General features: G+C 39.9%; 1 protein-coding gene across 1 annotated transcript; it reads right to left on the bottom strand.

Annotated features, from left to right (window-relative positions):
- Positions 1 to 2,749: 2,749 nt before the first annotated feature.
- Positions 2,750 to 17,301, bottom strand: LOC128696646 (splicing regulatory glutamine/lysine-rich protein 1). The gene is made up of 6 exons (XM_053787968.2): positions 17,206 to 17,301; positions 16,148 to 16,251; positions 14,693 to 14,838; positions 9,638 to 9,716; positions 6,950 to 7,189; positions 2,750 to 3,059 (listed from the first exon to the last, which is right to left on the bottom strand). The coding sequence occupies exons 2-6, from the start codon at positions 16,241 to 16,243 to the stop codon at positions 2,853 to 2,855; spliced, it is 768 nt and encodes a 255-aa protein (XP_053643943.1). The 5' UTR covers positions 16,244 to 16,251; positions 17,206 to 17,301; the 3' UTR covers positions 2,750 to 2,852.
- Between the last annotated feature and the right edge of the window lie 2,699 nt (positions 17,302 to 20,000).

The following is a 20,000-nucleotide window of genomic DNA, read 5'->3' on the forward strand; positions in this document are numbered from 1 at the left end:
TTAGATCCATTAGTGAGGCCTCCCTACACTGTGTTGGCCTCGTAGACACCCAGTAACACTTAACTCTACCACCAGCGGCTCATCGCCATATTTTTCAGTCTCTTCCCCTGCCACTGTGACGGTTTATTTTGTAATTTCCATTTTTATTTTCAGTCACACTAACAATACATTTTAAATATTACGTTAATTTTCTTGCACTAAATTTAGGAAAATTATAATTTTCCACAATTAGGTAGAGAGATTTTAATGCAGTAATCTGAAGGTTATGGGGGACTACGGAATTAATGTGCGCTTTTGCTCTACTGTTACGTTATTCTGAAAATTGTGTTATTTCCTCGAAGGGTCAACATGTTAGTTTTTGCAACACCATCAAATATGAGCAAATTTGGGCATTGAGACACCTGATTGTAAGTGTCGTTATTTAGTAATACGTGTGTTAGTTTGTACGACTCGAGTTATTAAACATAATAGGCTCGTATTAAGCCTTATTAATTATGAATTTGTTACGTATCAGTTGAATAGCTAAAGATTTGGAAAATCTTGAAACTGTCTGCTGAACTGTCATAAAATTCTCGCGAATGGATGCGCAATTGTAACTAATGGAGCCATTAAAGTGAACCTTTAAAGACAGCAAATTTGATATTTAAACCCTTGAAGGTTCCTTGATGCTGGTGAACCTCACCAAGCTTACTGGGTGAGGGGCTCTTGATGCAAGCAACGGGACTTACCCATCTCTTCCTTGCATTGAACCTGTATTTCTCCTCTACCACAAGGCTTTTTATAAGAACATAAGAAAGAAAGAACACTGCATCAGGCCTACTGGCCCATGGAAGGCAGGTCCGTGTCAACTCCCTGCTTAGACCAATGGCCCACCCTGTCACGTCATTCTTATATTAATGTTAAACAATACCGGGAAGTAGATGAATAAGATACATGCGCAACACTGGTATCTTTGTTGCAATAAAGATACCCAAGTGTTGCACGTAAAATGCATACTAAAACAACACAGGTAACACCAGAGTACACACTGTTCCTGACTCCAATTATGTCTGTGTAACCTTGGCACTACGGGCTACGGGATGCAGCACGAGAGCATAATTTACGCAATAAAAGAAATTTGCGTTCCACTGTTTTGTAATAATGCAACTTTCATATAGGCTTTTATTTTGGAGTTGCACTGGCTGAGTCTGGATACAGTACATTCACATAACTTCATTTATCTGTTAGTCTGCTGGCTCGAATAATTATTTGCTAGGCTTCATTGTAGCTCAGCAACCCCTTACACGTGCTCATCTTGGCATACATCTGGATTAGTTTTTGTTGTGCTATCTAGTAAGTTTAATTTGATAGTTTTATTGCTGAACTTGTGCCCATCCTGTGAGCTGTGCTCATATTTCAGAGGCATATAGTGAATCCAGGGAATGCGCACCAACATTTTGTTAGCTTTACAAATTAAATTTTGACATTTATGACGTAGCTACATAAATATTGCGTAGAAGTGGTGAGGGGTTTGCTAATCGATGAGCTCAATCAGTTCAGGATGTCCCATAGCTCGATCGGTAGCGCACTCAGCTCACATACTGAGGTCCGCAGATCGAGTCCCGGGTATTGCTGGAAAACATTAGGACGTGTTTCCATAAGACACCTGGTGTCAATGTTCACCCATCAGTATGAAATGGGTACCTGGGTGTTAGTCGACTGGTGTGGGTCGCATCCTGGGACAAAATTGACCTAATTTGCCCGAAATATTCAGCATAACAAGGGGCTTTCTATAGCAGTATGGCACAGATGTCAGCTATGGTCTGTATACCTTGTACTTGTAAAAATAGATTTATTACTGCTATTATGATGATGATAAAGCATGTGAATATTAATTTTCATAATCCTATATGTTTTTCCGAAATACAAATCATTGCATTGCAGATAAATTAGGTGAGAATAAAATGAAGAATAACACTATGCTTTATTTCATGTAAACTAAGCAATAATTTTTGCAATAGAGATATCGATGTGCTGATTGTATTTTCACGGAAGTATATAATGCTGCTACACTACTAAATTGTTGTTCTCTAGTTAAAAATGGACTAAACAAAAATAATGTTAGTACTACAGATTAAAAAAATCTGTTAACTAGGAAAATCATGATTATTATTCTTAGCTTCAGGTCATAGCTATGTTCCGTCTTCACATCTTGATTACGACTGATCTGCAACAGTGGGCTAAAAATATTACTGTATCATTAGAGTAAAACTGTCGTGTGAGAGGTGTTGAAGGACTGACCCGGAGGACCTGCTTACTGTGGTGGACCTGCTTACTGTGGTGGACCTGCTTACTGTGGTGGACCTGCTTACTGTGGTGGACCTGCTTACTGTGGTGGACCTGCTTACTGTGCCGGACCTGCACTTGCAAATTCCCAATACTACTCACACAATAAATTCCTCTATATAATGTTTGTGTCTCTGAATCAGGCTGGTCTTATATTTTAATTTTATAACCATGAAAGGTATCAAAAATCTACAATCACTTTCATGATCTCTGTCACATTCCTGAGGAGCAGTTCCTTAGCAATGTGACTGTGAGATCATATAAACATTTGAAATTTAATTTCTTTCTTCATGGGTCATTGTTATTTTAAGATATCACGTTTTTTTTATCTTGTTTTTTTTTTTTGCCTCCCACGTCGCTTAAATTACTATTATTTTTAAGGTATTACGGGGGTCACTTTCTGTATTGTTTTTGCAGAGGTGGGACCGCAATTCTCGTTAGAAAAAATACGATAGTTTTTAATTTTAAAATATATCTCTTCTTGGTCACTTTTTTTTCTGTGTGACCTGGTCAGCTGTTGACCCATCTCACCGGCCTTGTTGTTGGGTGGTTGTTGTGGTCGGGGTAGTAGTGGTGGTTGTGGTTGTAGTAGTAGTGGTTTCATCACACCTCTCCTGGCTTGGCCTCGGTCGCCTTTCCCTGCTCTTGTTCCTCCCTCTTCCTCTCTCCTGGCTTGGCCTCCGTCGCCTTTCCCTCTTCGGCTTGCACCTCCTCTCCTTGCTACGTTCTCCCTTCTGTAAGAACAAAACAAATATCTCTAATCATCATAAAAGCTTAAAAATTATACCACAACTGTTATTACAACAACAATTACTAATACTATTATTATTACATTAGACATATATAATATACAGACACGTAATTTACATAGAATAATCCATATATATAGAGGAAATAAGATATGAACATTACTTGCTCAGATGATTGTTTCAGTCGAATTCGGATATTCTGTATTCATATGAGGAGACAGCGTCTCCAAGGATTTGTAAATATTTTAAGAAAGAACACTATATTTATTAATAATGGAAACAAATGTTTTATTACGATGGATCATGGCATCTGTCATGTGCACTTCTGGAAGGTGTCCGGCGAGCAGACTGCGAAGGAGAGTCAATAATAGCGGCTTCACAGCTAGTAAGTTTATTTAGGTACAAGTCCACATATGTACAGTTATACATAGTGTAAATTAACTAGGATAAACCCAAAAAAAGTCAAGACGATGACTTTTTTTCCATTGAGGTCCCTGTAACTTAACTGTGAAAATCAGGTACAATAAAAGGAGATAAAATACTAATAAGGTAAACTGAGTTATTTACATTAATATTAAAGAGAGCATCAGATTACAATAACAAATACACGAATGTTAACTATACAAGAATTCCCTTTCCCTCTCTGTACAATCAGTGACTACAGAATGTAAGTAAAATACACGAGGAGCCATTTTACAGTTAATTTCCTTTTTTTCATACTCTCCCAGTCACCTCCACCAGCCACTGCAGATTATCCTCAGAATCTCTTAAAAATTGTCATCGGCAAAGAACATTTGGGAGTATTTTCATTGTCTGCTACGTTTTAATCCCTCTTCTTCCCAACACACTAGCATTTACCTTTTGAGACAACGGTGTCTGAAACAGTAGGAAGTAATAATAATAATGATGATGATAATAATGGATCTAGTGCTGAATAAATGTTGATAAAAGTGTGGAAGCTCATCTTCTGTTGATCTAGTACGTGCGTAATTGTCTGTCTTGCTTGTACAACCAGAAATCTAGATACGTCAAACTCTCCTTTAATTCCCATGTATTAATAGATAGACTGTCTCATCATATTTTGTGTTAATCCAAGTAACTAATGTCACTCTTGCAATATATATTTTGAATTAAGTGAATAAATTTTAATAAAGTATAGGCTAAGTGACATGTATGATGTTATATATTGTCTGTTTACATAGTCATTTGAGTCAGAGTTATTGAATCTATTTTATTGTGTATATATTTAATATCTTATATGCATGCATATAAAATGTTATTGTCCTCTTAGCCTTAAGTTAGGTTTAAGCCTACCCAGGGGCTTTCCATGTCCTATATTAAATGCCATTGAATTTTGTACAAACGATATATCGTGTGGAAATAAAGAATTTTATTTTTTTAGTGTTAATTTATCCTACCACTTTTATTTTGCGTGGGTCTGCGCCGTTTATTAACCTTAACTTTTCTTCATATCTCACCTTTCACGTGAATAAGAATCATCTCGGCACTTCACAGCTGCTTCTGCCATTTTCTCTGAAGATTTTAATCGTTTCATTATTTAGCAATAATATGTTGAACTCTGTAGTATCGCCAGTACGGCCGCCACTCCGGGTTACTGTCTTTATCGTCACGTACACGTAAACACGATATTTGTGAAGCGCAGTGTGCACTAAAGCTGTGAATCTTAGTTTAAGATTCACGTGGAACAGCATATGAGGAAAAACTTTGGAGTGACTAGACGGGACAAGGTAGCTGTTAACCACAAGATCACTTGGCATGGCCGCTGACAGATATATACATATGTGTGTTTCTGAGATAGATATAACGAGTACATTTAAGATAATGTTGAGTATGACCTTGTATATAATGGATGTGTTTATTAATATGCTCAGGAAGACTGTAAGAGAAGTAGAAGCATATTTACATTCCGCAGGCAACCCATCGTTGCTAATAGCTTTCTTACTGCATCCATAATTTTTGTATACTCCAGACACACAGTAAGGTGGAGAAGGCTAAGAAGTTTTCAATAATCCACACTGGTTTTGTGCTTTTTTTTTTTTGTAAATATAATGCATTTATCTAAGGGAGACATCATATTTTGGATTAGTATATTTATTCGAAGTCCTTAACCCACATTGAATATTTAGCGCAAGAAGTGGTGGAGGCTCAGTCCTCCGCCAGTTAATAGCAAGACAGGAACTTGACTCTCATACAGATGTCTGTAGTGTGCGAGAATTATAAGAATTTAACGAATTATAACATATCATAACTCCAGTAAATGCAATAATACATGAGGTTCATACAAGTGCGATCAGAACACGTAAACCTGTCGAGCAAATTGTACAAAAGATAGTCAGCTAATCAGGATTTTATTCCAACGTCACAAGTTATACAGTTGACGTTCTTAGCCAAATTGATACACCAGCGTTGACTACGAGGAAGGGTTGCTGAACGACTGATACACCTGAGGGTATCGTCGCATTGTAGACCCTGGGGTGAAAAGCATTTCAGTATTTCTCAAGTTACCTTCAACTCTAGGGCAGTGCACCGTGATTTGGCTGGCCCCAGAGATTTTATTTTCTTTCACAGTGAGTATGGAAAGCCACTACGCACACGACCCCTGCTCATGGGCCTTCCATCAGCGGAGAATCGCATCAGTATGACACTTGTCTGCTGCATGTGTTTTGTGAGGATTCCAGCTCTTTGATGACAGTGGGTGCAGGGCCAGATTAAGAAGTCTCCGGGCCCTAGGCTATTCAGATTGGCGGGGCCTCTTTGAGTTACGTGTAAGCGAAGCGACCCCTTCCAGCTTGACCGCTGATGATCAGCCCGGTAACTGTAGTCTTTCACCAGCAGTTTAGCTTTCTCTTCAAACATTTCAAAAGCTTCATCATTGCGAAGTGAGCTTACAAATTCCACTAAGCCTGCATAGAGGTTAGCACAAGTAGCCATTTCAATTTCAATTTTCTGAAGTGTCTTGTTCGTGTTCCTTTGCATTTGCACCATGTGCGCAGTCTTGGATGAGCACCTGAACCCCTTGGACCGCGGGGCCCCCAAATGCGCGGGGCCCTAGGCAAATGCCTAGTTTGCCTATGCGGTAATCCGGCTCTGAGTAGGTGTACACTGGTATTGTACATCGTTACAGTTTTAAGGTCAGTAGTGTAGTACTGTACATCCCTGAAGTCACAAGGTCAGCAGTATGTACACTGGTAGTATTGTACATCACTGCAGTTATAAAGTCAATAGGTACATGTAGGTATGCACTGGTAATATTATACATCACTCTAGTTGTAAGATCAGCAAATTGTGTGTACACTTGCAGTGTTGTACACACCTGCAGTTGTAAGTTCAAAAAGTGTACATTGTTAGTGTTGTACATTCCTGCAGTTACAAGGCACACTGCTGCACTTTCACTGATCCAAATTGGAGAATTATTACAGCCTTGATCACAGCTTAATGATCACTGTTGCTGTTGCTTTAATTTCTGTTGCTGTTTCTGTTGTTGTTGCTGCTGCTGCTGATACTTATAATGATGCTTCAGCTAATTAAATAGTTTCTACTTATACTAAACTCATACTAATTAAACAACGTATACTAGTTCTATTACTACTAATGCTCTGATGTGTACTTCCACTACGTCTACTTAGCACAACCATTGTTCTCACTACCATCCTCCATCACTCAAAACTACTACTCACAACCACCACCCACCAACATAAAACCACCACCATCCATCAATCCCACCCACACCATCCACTACCATCATCCACCAACAAAAAACCACCACCATCCATCAACCCCACCCACACCATCCACTACCACCAATCCCTACCACCACCCACACCATACCACGCCAGGTATCAACAAACATTTACCTCACGGCTCCTCATGGCCATCCTCCTCTGTCGACCAGTTGCTTCTTGAGCTTCCCGCCTCTGCAGTCCTTCTTCACTGTTTGCTTCTTCCTCTTTACTTACTCCCTTCTCTGTGCTTACTCTTTTATCCTTGGTTTCTCCTTTCTCCTTGCTTGCTTCTTGCTCCTTGCTTGCTTCTTGCTTCTTGCTTGCTTCTTGCTCCTTGCTTGCTTCTTCCTGCTCGCTTTCGTCTTTGAGTTTCTGGAGAAGAAAGGTAAGACTTCAAGACAAGTTGAGTATTTCACTTATAAGGTAGAGTTTAATTTATAAATACTGGTTTCTGTGCAGATGATCTGTACGGGGTAACCATTGTTTAAACAAAGCTGTTTATATTTTAAGTTTGTGTTTTTTCAAATGACTTTTATTGCAAACACAACCCCAGTACTAAGCAAAAGAGTACATAGAAAAGACAGCTAACGGAAGACCTGGAAGTTCGCAGAGACAATCTGCTGAGAACTACCTATATCTGCCTAGACTAAAGACTATCTTTTATTAATAGGTGTGTTAGTCAATGATAGACAGAGAATGAATGGGTGAAAGGAGTCAAGGATAGAGAGTGAATGAATGAATAATGTGCTTTCAGTTTCTTTTTCAAGAAGTATTTTTTAACAGCTGAGGTGCTGACCCTACACTTCGGAGCACCAGCATAAAATCATTCATGTAGACCATGCTGTTGCATTTGAGCAGTTATGGCGCCGCGCCATTACAAAACCGCAGAAACTATGTATCTCGGGCTCCACTCTATATCTCCTGACTGACTTTCTTCAAAGTGCCTCTCTTAAGGGTAGCTGTTAATGAAGCAGTCTGTGAGGTGGCCAGTGTCAACGTACCGTAAGAAAGTATACTTGGTCTCTTGCTATATACTTCAACCACCTGCTTCACCTCACCCCGGAATCTCGTGCCTATGTAGATGACTCTACTATAACCCTGATTTATACATTAAACTACCAGTCAGTTTCCCTTTAAGACTAAGTTCGGGAAAAATATTAATAGAGGTGGCCAAATCTGAGAGTTATTTTTCAAATGAGCCGGATTCTGTGGCTGTTTATCAGAGGAGGAACAGTGTTCCTCCATATACTCGTCTTTCTCACTGTTGGAAAATAAGAAAGATTGGAATTGGAGATAAATGGTTCATAGAACCGACAAGTTGATAAGTGAGACATTTATACAACACATGGGTATCTTTATTCTTCAATAAATATACCCAAATGTTGCACATGTGTCTGTAGACAGATTAATGTTACTACTGGCACTTCCGTCAAAGTGAATTAAGAGACTTAACATTCAGCTATAACCTACATAAATGTCATAGGGGCGAAGTTTGACTGCAGTGACGTCTTCCTGAATATAACAAAAATCAAGGATATCAATCTAACAACGTTCTTAAATGTTCACTTTAAACACGTTCTCACAATATTTGCCTGCACCTCTTCCCTGTTGCATATATATATATATATATATATATATATATATATATATATATATATATATATATATATATATATATATATATATATATATATATATATATATATATATATATATATATATATATATATATATATATATATATATATATATATATATATATATATATATATATATATATATATATATATATATGTGTGTGTGTGTGTGTGTGTGTGTGTGTGTGTGTGTGTGTGTGTGTGTGTGTGTGTGTGTGTGTGTTTGTGTGTGTATGTATGTAAAACAACCACTGTGAAAAAATAGAGAAATTCCAAGCGCTTTCGTGACTACTCACATTATCAAGGAACAATGTTCCTTGATAATGTGAGTAGTCACGAAAGCGCTTGGAATTTCTCTATTCTTTCACAGTGGTTGTTTTGCATATTCTGAAATCACCTGTTTACTGTGATCTTATTGCATATGTATGTATGTATGTATGTATGTATGTATGTATGTATCGCAAAATGACGATCTTAACAATGCAGAACAAGCCATGTGGAGATAGAAATCTTTAGCTCTAGATCTTTCACACGCTCGTGCGTTGTCAGGAGCTATGCAATGTTGCAAGACAACAACAGATAGGAGGGGAAATTTTCTGAGGCAAAGTAGAAGGTATCAATGGCCCATTTGTTTATATAATAGTCAACGTTGCCGAGGAAGAAATGAGAGTATGTCTGACCAATATCAAAAATATTTGTCAGTCACACCAAGCACAAATATCTAACTAAGAAAGTTACAGAAGACAAGTTAGTTTTCTTTATTTTATTGTGATCTGGAAGAAATCACAATAAAACAGGTGATTACAAATATGAAAAAAAAAAATACCACAGTAAAAACAGGAAATATAACCTGAGCGATTTCATGTGCTTACACACATCGTCAGAGAAAGTATAATGCTTGTGTATCATGTCTTTCACCAGTAACAGGTTTGTATATTTTATATTTCCTGTGTGTTTTACGCGCTTGTGTGTTTACATTGTTAATATTATTATTGTTTTTATTATTTAGATTTAATTAAGTACTCTTGGGAAGCGGTTCTAATTGAAAACTGACTAGAGGTGCCACAGAATATAGGTGACTTGACGGCGCCATCACTGAAAAAGGTTAAAATCTACTGCAGTAGAAGAATGCGTAAGTAAAATATTCAGAAGAAAGTGTAAACAAAAAAAAATAATAACGAACCTTAGCCATTCTGCGTAAACGATTCGGAGAGAGGGAGGTGCTGCCATCTGTTGAGTTTTCCTGCACTTCATACAGCAACCTGTGGACGACGAGTACGATATTGAGTACTGATGAAGGCCACATCTTCAGGTACTGGTGGAGGGCACTGGTTGGGGTAGTCTTGATGAGCAATAGTAATTACGAGCAATATAGGTAAGTACTGGGGCAGAACGGGTGAGAGTACTAGTGAGGGCACTAATGTAAAGCAATGAGAGATACTAGTGAAGGTACTGGAGTATCTTGCACAGTATATAACATTACAGTAGGTACTGAAGTTATTTAACTCTCTTTCCCCAGAATACCATTTCCAAAGTCAGCTAGATGGACAGGGAAGCTGGGGTGCAAAGTAACTTACCCATGACTCACGAAATCGTAATGACACGATTGCAAACAAACCATACCCCGGCCGGGATTGAACCCGCGGTTAGAGAGTCTCAAAACTCCAGCCCGTCGCGTTAGCCACTAGACCAGCTAGCCACAATAAGATTCGTCCAACTAGGTATATTTCTACACCATAGGAAGGTTAGCACAGGCACCACTGTGACCACAAATGCAAGTTTTTACAGACGAATCTCCAGCTAGCGTGGCCGTCTGTAAAAACTTGCATTTGTGGTCACAGTGGTGCCTGTGCTAACCTTCCTATGGTGTAGAAATATACCTAGTTGGACGAATCTTATTGTGGCTAGTTGGTCTAGTGGCTAACGCGACGGGCTGGAGTTTTGAGACTCTGACCGCGGGTTCAATCCCGGCCGGGGTATGGTTTGTTTGCAATCGTGTCATTACGATTTCGTGAGTCATGTTGACGGCAGTGAAGGGACTTGAGCTAGAGTTCGTCACGGCCACGCTAGATGGAGATTCGTCTGTAAAAAACTTGCATTTGTGGTCACAGTGGTGCCTGTGCTAACCTTCCTATAGTGTAGAAATATACCTAGTTGGACGAATCTTATTGTGGCTAACGCGACGGGCTGGAGTTTTGAGACTCTCTGACCGCGGGTTCAATCCCGGCCGGGGTATGGTTTAACTTACCCATGTTTCTTCAAGCCACGAAATCGAACCCGGGACCTTGTTATTGTAAGTCGAATACTCTTACCAGTGAGCTACGTGGCACCTCTGGTGGGGTATTTATTTATTTTTATCAAAATTGAATACATGAGCAGTGTGTTGCTGCAGTGTATGATAATTACACAGTGGAAACAAAAGCTGTGTTTCCCTGTCATAATCCATCATGTAGGATGGTGCTCTGCAAGATGTTGAAAGTTGTCAGTATGAGGTAGAGGACTTCAGTAGTGTCATCCTGAGCTGGGAGACTTCAGTAGTGTCGTCCTGAGCTGGGAGACTTCAGTAATGCCATCCTGAGCTGGGAGACTTCAGTAATGCCATCCTGAGCTGGGAGACTTCAGTAATGCCATCCTGAGCTGGGAGACTTCAGTAGGTTAATAAGGATATCATCAAGCATTTCAACAAGGCTTCATCAACTACGGTAGTTTCAATGGCTTCCTTCCAGCACAGCTGGAGTTATTATCACTTGGGAATTATCATTTCTCCTGTGAATGAGATAGCCTATCCCAGTCACAAGAGAAATGACATTTTTTATAAAGATATCTCCATCATCCCAGAGCGGGAGCAAGAGAAATTATAGAAGACAGAGGGAAGAGTTGAGAGAGGAGGGTGGAAGAGGACTTGCAACGTCATGGGCACCACTAACTGGTACTGGCGGTGGGTATTAATAAGAAAGTGCTGGTAGGAGGAGGTTACTAATGCAGCATTTATAGGTATACAATGTATATATATATATATATATATATATATATATATATATATATATATATATATATATATATATATATATATATATATATATATATATTTGTTAAAATTTCACTGCCTCCTTCCGTGCCTTGTCCTAAGATAATTTGTAACAGTTTCAAATTTCTACTCTTGTGCAGCGGTATACATGGTATAGGTCAGTGATTCTCAACGTGGGCCAGATGATCCTTCCCCCCTGGGAGGCCAATGTATACTTCTGTGGTGCCACATGTAAAAAAATGGAACAATACAGGTGGAATAAGTGCCATTTCTCGCAAGTAACAGCGACTGTGATGGGTCAACAGAGGTCGGTGGTGGTCACAAGGCAGCCTTGAGCGAAGAAAGATTTAGAAACCCTCGTTTAGGGCATTTCCCGTAACATTTTTCAAGAGTTTTCAGGTTAAGCCATTGTATTTTGGTTATGTGTTGCCATGTCGTTGTATTGTTGTCTTCCTTATTATAAATTCAGGTTTAGCAATTGTATCGTGTCTTTGTATATGATGTTGTCTTATTGCACTGTTGTCTTACATGTATTAAAATACGTGACTGTTTTCCGTTATAATAACAATAATAATAATCTTTATTTCTACAAGTACATGTATAAAGTATAGTGGTATATCATTGATATCAGTTAGGTATACTACTATATAGAAAGCCGCTTGTTATGCAGAGCATTTCGGGCAAATTAGGTCAATTTTGTCCCCAGAATGCGACCCACACCAGTCGATTAACACCCAGGTACCTATTTTTCTGCTAGGTAAACAAGAACAACAGGTGTCTTAAGTAAACACGTCCTAATGTTTTCACCAGTACCTGGGATCGAACCACGGACCTCAGTGTGTGAGTTGAGTACACCAGCAACCGAGCTACGGTACACCTTAATGGTAGACTCAGGGAGAACTATTTTATATCTTCACTGATTACAAAATCCTGCAGGATTGTGTTGCAATTTTCATCAGTGTATGACACAAAATTAGCAGAGGTGACTAAACTTCTTGATTATTCGTAACAAAATATTTTCTGTTCTAGTTAACACTGTTAACTCCTATTGTAACATGGTACATTGTGCTCTACTGTAATTAAGAACGTTACCTCTATGGTTCTATCATAGTACATGATGTTCTAGTTAACACTGTTGCCTCTAGAGTTAACCTGGTACAATGTGTTGCAGCTAACATGGTTAAATCTAGTGAGGACAGACACATTGTCATGTGGTACCATGTTGTAGACTAAGAAAGGATATTCTGATTATTTTGTTTTAGTTCATAATGTTCCTCTCTCTCTCTCTCCGAAGGCTTTCATGTTGGGCCAGAACAAAGGGCAGGTGACCTACTGAACGAACAACGGTGCTGAACACGTTTGTCTGGCTGCCCTATCCACTTCCATTCCAGGGTCCTCGCCTGCCCGTCCTTCACCCATCCATAACCCCCGGAGTCAGGGGTCATGCCTGCCACGGATTCGTTTCAGCTCTACATTGCCACGGAAAGGAGGTTGGAGCTCTACACGCCACGGATAGGAAGTTTCCATCTCCATAGCGCCACAGATAGGAGGTTCCAGCTCTATTAGCGCTATTGAAAAGAGGTTGCAGCTTAACAGGCAGCCCATTCTACAGGTTAAATATCACTTTGCAACTATGCCACAGTTTGGACCGTTATCAGGTCCTGGACCTTGGTCCGCAACTAAAATCACAGGACGGAGAGGGGCAGGTATTTTTTTTTTAAGCTAGCAAAAGTGGATACATTAGTAGTGTGTTGCTACACTTGTTTATGATAGTTACACAGCGGGAGCAAAATCTTTTCCCCTGTCATATTCCATCACGTCGAGTGGATATCTTAGTACTGAAATGAGCTGGGAGACTTCGGAAGTGTCAGCCTTAGTTAGGAGACTTCAATAGGGTAATGAGGATATCGTCAAGTATTCCAGCAAGAGTTCAGCATTTATGGCAGCTTCGAGGGCTTTCTTCCAGCAGAGCTGGAGTTTCTCTCACTTTGGAATGACCATCTCTCTGGACATCCTATCCTATACACAGGCTCTTCCCTGAGTTTCATTTCTCCTATCATTTTGTCAACTGTATTTGATGCAAGTTTCATTGCATGTCATTATTTTTGTTTGGAAAGATTATTTGGTATTTGCAGTGCATCTGAGAAATAATTGAGATATTTTAAAACTTCATCATAGCCTAGTGTTCAACACTATTGTAAGTTAAATGTACAACAAGAAATAGATGCATAAACTAAGCTTCATGTGAAGGTTTAGTATATAATATCAGTTATATTTCAGTAAGGCAATTTGCCGGTATCCTAGTACATCAGTGTGGTCTGCAGTGTCTGAACTAACACAGCTGTAGTTTCTGCTGTTTTTATAAAATTTGATGAGACATGTGTCAATTTTTACTTGATTCGTGCCCTAAGGCAAATAGATAAGTAAGACATGTGAAACAGTTAGGTATCTTTATTCCGAAACGTTTCGCCCTCACTGTTGTGTTGAATACAGAGATCACAAATATGCAGAGCCAAGAATCTTACTGTAGCCAGATGGACCACCAGTGGCTTACGCGCTGGCCTAGAGTTGTGCGACTCACTCGCCACGAGTTCAATTCCCGCCCCTGGTGTGGTTTGTTTGCAATCGTGTCATTACGAATTCGTGAGGCAAACAATGGAGAGGTAAAGATGATGTGATCACACTCAGCAGTTTAAGCTGGTCAGGTGGAACATATCTCTTATCTACTTGTTGTTGTATATCGTTATTTTATTCACATTGAGAGGCAAGAAAATCAAGTTCCGCTTTCCTATCAGATGACGTGCCTTGACGTGTTATCAGATTAATGATAGCTAGACTTGAAAATGCTGACTCTAATACTGCGGTTGAGCACCTGAATGTTGCGATTGTTACAGCGATTTTATGCACATCTGGGAAGGCTTGTTTAAGGTCAAGTAACTTTCGTAAGATCCACATTGACCATTTGTTATGTAATATGCAGGACATTGGTGCTTCCAGCTCAACACTTGATAACTGCTTGTCTCATCTTTCCCTCCCTGGACTAGTACCTTTTGAGAGCTGGTCGTCCCCACTACACCCTGGAGTAGTACCTTGAGAACTGGTCGTCCCCACTACACCCTGGAGTAGAACCTTGAGAACTGGTTGTCCCCACTATACCTTGGAGTAGTACTCTGAGAGCAGGTCGTCCCTCACTACACCCTGGAGTAGTACCTTGAGAGCTGGTCGTCTTCTTCACCAGACTCGAGCATAAGAGTGTTGTAGTCGTTGGGTCGTTGCAACATCTGGTCCAACCTGAACACCGTCTCCCTCAAAGACCAAGACGACCTTCCGCCAGCCTCACCACTGTTCTGCAACACCTGCCAAGACACCCAGATACCTTCACTAATAACCCACATAGAGACAGAAACTCAGGAGACTGATTGATCTCTCTATTTCGACCCCCTTCTGGGATCCTCTTCAGCAGATACACAAGTGAAAGAACATGAATTTATAGGAAAAGTTGCACCTCTCACCGTTTGGGGGAGTAGGGAGTGTCAGGTGAGCGCGTGGGAGACAGGTCAAGTAAGGACTAAGACAATAGCTGCAGTTACAAACGCAAAATCAGAATACCAGTTTCAGCATCTCACGGGGACAATGCAAACCAGACGTCATTTTAGAGTTCGCCCTCAAGAAGTACCTACCAGCGCCCAACCTAACACAGAACGCCAGAACAAAACAGGAATCACATAGCACAAAGGAACTTCCTACCAAAATTTTCAGCTTCTCTACAGGGCCTGTCTTCCAAATCCTTCCTAGACCTGTCCTCCCAAGTACTCATCTGACACTCCCTACTCCCCTACACGGTAAAGGGGTCGAAATATATAGATCAGCCTTCTGTGTTTCTATCTCCATGTGTACTATTATTGAACATTGACAAGTGTTCATTAACATTTTAGTTATTCATATTATATATATATATAGTACCACCTCTATAGCTGGAATATATATATATATATATATATATATATATATATATATATATATATATATATATATATATATATATATATATATATATATATATATATATATATATATGTGTATACGTCGTGCCGAATATGTAAAACTGGTCAATTAGCAAGAACTCATTTAAAATTAAGTCATTTCTAAAATTTTCTCTTATACGTTTAAAGATATATTATTTTCATTAATGTTAATGTAAAAATTTTTAATTTTGCAACAAAAGAATCTTAGAAAACTTACCTAACCTTATTAAAACAAGAGCAATTTATTTTAGCCTAACCCAACTAAATATATTTTAGATTTGTTTACAATAATTTAATACTAAACAAACACAATGAAATATATTTTTTTCGTTAGGTTCAGAATGATTTTGGCGAAATTATTGCATACACAAATTTTCGTTTGTCCTATTTGGCAAGATGATCGTTGCTATTTAAGCCAAGATAGCAAATTCTGCCTATTTGGCACGACATATATATATATATATATATATATATATATATATATATATATATATATATATATATATATATATATATATATATATATATATATATATATATATATATATATATATATATATATATAAGTCACCACATGCCAAGCCAAAATTGTCTTTAAAAAAGTACAAATCCGATTTTTATAAAGTAAGGCTTTACTGACCTTGGTGTGGGCGCGGTGTGGCCGGGGTAGTGGGTGAGCGTGGGTGGTGGCCGCCCACGTTACCAGCAGCAGCAGCAGCACGCAAGACTGACCCATGATGCTTGCTGAAGAGAGAAGAAGCGGTGGAGATTGTGGATAATGATTGTTACCCCTAAAGATTCTAGCTGCCACTATGACTCTGAAATTACTCCTGATGTTATAGTTCTGTCTATACTCGCTCTTAAAGTCATATCTATATACTCACCATTAAACACATGTTTAGTAAAAAGACACATGAAATATTTTCTCCGCGGATGGTGCAGTGTCAGGGTGTTCAGGCGAAAGAGTTCTTTGATTGTGGAGTTGAAGGTTGCAGGAAAGGCGGCGTTCTAAATCATGTGAGCATACGTCACATAGTACATGATGTTAGTGGAGTGCTCTCTGAGATTGTTGATATAAGGTTGGTAGCAGAAGTAAGCCGAAATCTCCACCTCTCAGGCATCTCATATTACCACAGAGCGAGAGCAGTTCCATCACATCGCCCAATTATGGAACTCCAGTGCATATACCCACCTCGTCAAGCACTGCCCATCGACGGAAAAGAAATACTGGTCCAACTGCGACACTGAAGAACGCACTCTTAAAGATTGCACCTCTACCTCTCAACCGAAATGCCTCGACTGCCAGAGTAAGCATCACACTCTTGCATCTAAATTCCCTTTCAGGAAGGAAATCGTTAATAAGAAAACACCCAAGGGACCAAAGGAGAAAAACCAAGATGCCGACTTGCGCTGCGGTCACTGGACTTCAAGCTGACACTCAGAGAATTCTCCGAGTTACTGAGCAACGAATGCAAGTGCACAGAGGTTATGTATATAGGTGAAGTGAAGGAGGAACAAAAACTCTGCAGTAGGCTTACTGCTCATGCTACAAGTAACAATAAGAAGAGGTAACTCATCAATACTCTCTTTATGATGGTATGTTCACTTACAGTATTAGTAACACTCTCCAATAAGTTCCCTTCACATAATAAATGTATACTGACAAGTCTTTTCCCAAGTTGGGCTGGCTGAACCTACCTTCTGGGACGTCTCTCTGCTACTGTTGACCACCACCTCAACCTGGCCACCTACTGCCTGACCTGACTACCTGGAACTTCCTACCATGACTTCCCGAAGGTCTCGCACACACGCGCACTCACTAAAGCGTACGTATCTCATTCTCATGTAAGTAAACAAGCGACCACAAATGCACACGACGTTTAAACAAATGCAAAGATGCCTTTGTTGACTTGGTATTGTGAAGACAGGGCGTGTGTGTATGTGTGTGCATGTGTGTGTGTGTGTGTGTGTGTGTGTGTGTGTGTGTGTGTGTGTACACTCGCCTATATTCGGTTGCAGGGTCGAATCTCAGCTCCTGGCCCATCTCTTCGCTGGTCGCTGAAGTAGTAGTTACTAGTTGTCAAATGTACTTGTCGATAGACACATAGCCTGGATTTTTGCTTTCAGTGATCGAGTCATAGCTCCTGGTCCTGTCTTTTAACTCGTGTCGACCTTTCCTACCGATTTCTGTCCAGGGCCCAGTCATATCTGCTCTTGAAGCTATGTACACTTATTTGTACAGTGTTTACCTCCACCCCAATGAAGAGCAGGGGCACCACGGGCACGCTAAGAGACAACACAGTAAGCGTCAGGGGCCAAAGATTGTTCAATTGCCTCCCATCACACATAAGGAGGATTACTAGTAGACCCCTGGCTGTCTTCAAGAAGGTACTGGACAGGCACCTAAAGTCAGTTCTTCACATCTTCCTTCCTTAACTGTCCTTCACATCTTTTAACGTCACTGTCCGTCACAGTCATCTTCCTTCTGGTGTGACAGTACAGCAGTAGTAGTGTCGGCTCTGGTTTGGTCTTTGTCGCTATCATTCTGAAATTCTCTCCTTTTTTTTTTTTTCCTCAAACTTACATTTTCATTATCATTCTGCTCGCTTCTCTGTGCTCTACCGTCTTTCTCACACTTTTTTGACTTAGTTGCTCCATATTTTTGAGTGAACCGTGGAGAGAGAGAGAGAGAGACTTCTTCCCGTTGCTATTTTTCTTCGGAAAGAATTTCTTCTCTGCCTGTCAGCACTTTCTAGATATCTACAACATCCACTTCCTGGTTGACTTTATTTTCTCTCTCCTTTCCCCTTCATTTAAGAAGGTTCTTATCCTAGTGTATTTCCTATCTCGTAGCCTGGCTTTACGCTTCCTTCTCATTTTCTTGTTCCTTTCCAGTTTTACTGTCATCAAGCAATTAATGCTCAGGACTGAATGATCATTAGTGTTTGTCTCATCTATGGTAAAATGCAGATCAAGTATGGCTTTGTTCTTCTCTCTCTCCCCACTCCCACTCTACTTCCCCATCCCCCTCTCCTTCCTTTATATCATATTCCAGTTGTCGTTATACTCCTGCCTCGGCCTCCTGTTGTTTGGCGGTGGGTTGTAAAATAAGACTACTGCTCCTTTAGTCGTCTGGTCGTGGTTTTGTGTCTGCTGTGTCGTATGTGTTTACTTATTTGTGGCCACAAAGGTCGAGTCTCGGCTTTTTGCTTTGCTTCTTAAACTACCTATTACTGGGCTCACTCTCTCGTAGTGTCTTGAAACCCATCATACCTGTTTTTAAAACTATGTATAGATCCTGCCTCTAGTGTGTGTGTATGTGTTGTTCCTAGGGTCTTCCCCACCAGCTGTTCTCTGGTATTATCATTCTACCTCTCTGTTTTTTTTTATTGTTGTTTGCTGGGTTCGTTTAAGTTTATTTGCTTCGTGAGCTGCTTAGTTGGTTATTCGGTGAGCTGGTTTGTTGGCCGGCTGTTTGGCGAGCTGGCTTGTTGGTTGTTTGACCAGCCCCATATAAAGCACTGTTGTGTATCAAGCCTTACCTAGGCTTTCACATCCTCACTTGTATGTCATTCTCCGTTCTTTGGTCTTCTTTGACTCCCAGAGCTCACATCTGGTCCTGGACCAGTATGTCACTGTCCATTCTTTGGTCTTCTGTGACTCCCAGAGCTCACCGCTGGTCCTGGTCCAGTATTCTTTGGTTCAAGACCTTCGGTATTTGTTGGCTAGACTCTGTTTCAAGCACGAAGACTTGAAGTCTTTCTAGACCATGTGAGAATCCAAATTAATGTGTTCAGAACCATGAGGGAGCCCCATGTGGCCATGACCATGTGGGAATCCCAAATAATGTGTTCATTACCAGATCCGTGTGTGTGTATGTGTGTACAGAAGCTGGTGATGTGTACACAAGTGAAGGCTATGTGTACATCTTGGCAGAATTCCCAGACCGTGTCTGTTGTCACCTTGGTGGTGCTACGATGACCTTGGTTGTGTTTAGATGACCTTGGTGGTGTTAAGATGACCTTGGTGTTAAGATGACCTTGCTGGTGTTAAGATGACCTTAGCAGTGTTAAAATGACCTGGGTTGTGCTAAGCTGCTAACATGACCTTGGTTGTGTTGAGAAGAGATAAAGTGACCTTGGTGAAGATTTAAAAAGAATAAGATAACCTCTGAGAGAGTTACGGTGGGTAGAGAGTGACCTTAGTGGATATTATGAAGCACTGTAACCATAAACATGACCTTAAAGATCACTGATAAAAATCCATGGCTCATAACTATCTGACTTATTCAAAATCGTAAATAAAATAGGCACTTGGTTTTACGTTCATATCTTTTTTACAATCATAATTATCTATTTTCCAGGATACATTTGTGTCAAAAAAAAATTCTTGGCAGGAAAAGTTTGCGCCAAGACTTTCTTGTAGTCGAAGATTAGTGACCAATCCCACACGTTTAGTGACCAAACCCGCACGTTTAGTGACCAACCTCGCAC

The sequence above is a fragment of the Cherax quadricarinatus genome, chromosome 46 (genome assembly GCF_038502225.1).
Source record: "Cherax quadricarinatus isolate ZL_2023a chromosome 46, ASM3850222v1, whole genome shotgun sequence".
Classification (NCBI taxonomy): Eukaryota; Metazoa; Arthropoda; class Malacostraca; order Decapoda; family Parastacidae; genus Cherax; species Cherax quadricarinatus.